General features: G+C 42.1%; 1 protein-coding gene across 1 annotated transcript in view; it reads right to left on the bottom strand.

Annotated features, from left to right (window-relative positions):
* Nucleotides 1-2,500, bottom strand: part of LOC311389575 (voltage-gated potassium channel KCNC1-like) — a gene marked incomplete at its 5' end in the record, with an annotated part of 41,639 nt that overhangs the window by 33,441 nt on the left and 5,698 nt on the right. The window contains 2 exons of the mRNA XM_084488744.1: nt 1-27; nt 1,355-1,486. The exon at nt 1-27 is cut by the window's left edge and continues 835 nt beyond it. Of these exons, the coding sequence (XP_084344870.1) occupies nt 1-27; nt 1,355-1,486 (159 nt within the window). The remainder of the gene's footprint in view (nt 28-1,354; nt 1,487-2,500) is intronic.

Below are 2,500 nucleotides of genomic sequence, written 5' to 3' on the forward strand. Positions count from 1 at the left end.
GCCGTCCGTCACCACCTCGTACACGATCTGGGGGGGGGGAGGAGGAGAGGTGGTGAGGTAGCGAGTGGGTGGAGCAGAGTTTGTAAGGTAGCGAGTGGGAGGAGTTTATTTTTGAGGCCTCTTTCCCAGACACATTCACAAAGTCATAGAGGGGTTTGTAGCAATAAAGAAAACAGGATAAAACACAGAAACACGTGATAAAAACGCAAAAACAGAACGGACATAACACTACCCCAAAGCCTGTCTAAAAAGACTCATTTAACCGTTGTAATCAATTGTACACAGTTTTGTTTCGGGATGTGATTACGCTGTAATGTAAAATACTTGGTTCTGTTTTGCTTTTTTTTACGTGAGGAATAAAGCACTTTCCAGCTAAATAATGCACGACAGGGATAGTAATGCTTACCAAGTGGAAGTACATTATTTACCAATAACAGGGCCCCCTGGAGTGGTTCATCTCTTAGTAACCCGCAGAGTGGTTAATCTCTTAGTAACCTGTATTACTATGTTGTTTATGTAATATAATAACAGGACACTGCAGAGCAGAGGTTTATTGCACTTATACCACAATTACCAACAAGGATAAGATATTAGTTATTAGTTCATCTATAACATTATTGTTTTTTAATCTGCTTAATCAGCTGAAATGCAAACAATCTTTTGCCGTGTCTTGTTTATTTGTTTTTGTGTTGTCAAGGAAACAGCCGGTCCCTAGTTGGATCAACTGCTATTTTTAATGATAGATTTGTCATGTATTGATTCCGGTTCAATACATTGATTCTGATTTTGACAATAATGCAAACCACTGGCATGGTATCGACCAATCAGGATCAAGAATTCAACAATGCTGTGTGTGTGTTTTAATGATTGTCCATTTCCTGTTTAAATGTGATCCATGCAGAAGTAAAGCACTATGAATGGCCTTGTTTTAAAAGGTGCTGAATACACTTGTCTTGCGGTTTTCTGCATTTACTTTGAGAAATTTGTCTTTTTACACACCTGAATGGAAAATCACCAGACAAGCATTTTTTATATATATATATATACTATATAACCCAGATTTCTTCATTGTTACCTTCCAATTGTCAAATCTATCCGACAATGGCTGGTGGCAGGCATTCATTTTGGACCCTGCTTATTTCAAGGTTTATTTATTGTTTTAAGGAATTACGTGTAACTTGAACAAACTGATAAACCTGAGTCATATCACAACCAAAATCCTGACAGATTTGTAACCCTGACATTGGTTACAAATCATCTGCAAAACTATTCCAAGATGAACTTTGAACGGAAGCTCCATTGAACGTTTGAGTGTGGAGTGGAGTCGACTGAATAAAGGGGCGGGCGGGCCTACCTCCTCGCGGGTCACGTTGCCCACGGTGACGTTCTCCGTCTTGTTGTAGATGGTGTTGAAGACTTCGTGGGTCTCCAAGCAGAAGGTGGAGATGGAGATGAGGATGAAGAGGAGTGAAAGGAAGGCCACGTACTGCAGAGGAAAACAGGGAGGGGGGGGGAGAGAGGAGGAAGAGAGATAGCGGGACAAAGAGGGATTTATATAGATACAAAGAAAAGGTGGAGGGGGGAGGGGAGGGGGGACATGAAAGACAACGTTAATTTATAAGTCGTTGGATCCTTTCATACTTCATGCTTCAATGCATTTTGCCCCAAATTCCCCTTTTCCTGAAAAAACAGTACAATCGTAGCATGGGCAGAATTGCACAACACACCACACAACCTTTTACCAACTCAGCTGTAACATGACATATTCTGCTATCAGCAGTACCGAATGTCACTGTCGATACCGCGGCCGCTGCTGATGGTGGTGTTTTGGGCTACTGCAGTATTTAGAAACATAAGCGGTCATGTCCAGAGCGGGCGACAGGGGGCGCCAAACGCCATGCGCTGTGCGTCGTGGCGTATGATGGAATGCAGTTAATTAAACTCCCAAATATCCCGGCTGCTGCAAAAGAATGTCGTTGACAACATTGCAGTAAAAAGAGGGGAGATACAACAAACGAGGTACGGCAAAAACGTGTGCGAGAGAGAGAGAAGAAAAGAGAGAGAGAGAAGTGCAGAAAGAGTTTGAGAATTTTTGCGAGAGAAATCAATTCTCATTATGTGGAAAATGATCAACAGCCGATTAAATAGAAGGACTACAGCGAGCGAGATGAGCGATATTAAAATAAATAGTCAGGGGAATAGAGCGAAGAAAGGAAGGAGACATCAGAGAGAAGAGAATGGGAAGAAAGCTAATTAGAGAAAGGATAAAAAAGAGCTTATAGAGATGTAGGCATAGCAACAGCCACCAACAAGAAAACACAGGTGTCATGTGTGTATGCTGGGACTCAGATAAATGTCTATTGATTTGCTCACTATGTCAGTGCGTGTGTGTGTGTGTGTGTGTGTGTGTTTGTTTGTGTCTGTGTGTGTGTGTGAACATGAGTGTATGTGTGTGTGCACGCATGTATGTACATTCACGAACGATCCGGCGTCCACGGCG

This window comes from Micromesistius poutassou, assembly GCF_964030765.1.
Source record: "Micromesistius poutassou genome assembly, chromosome: 1".
In the NCBI taxonomy this organism is placed as follows: domain Eukaryota; kingdom Metazoa; phylum Chordata; class Actinopteri; order Gadiformes; family Gadidae; genus Micromesistius; species Micromesistius poutassou.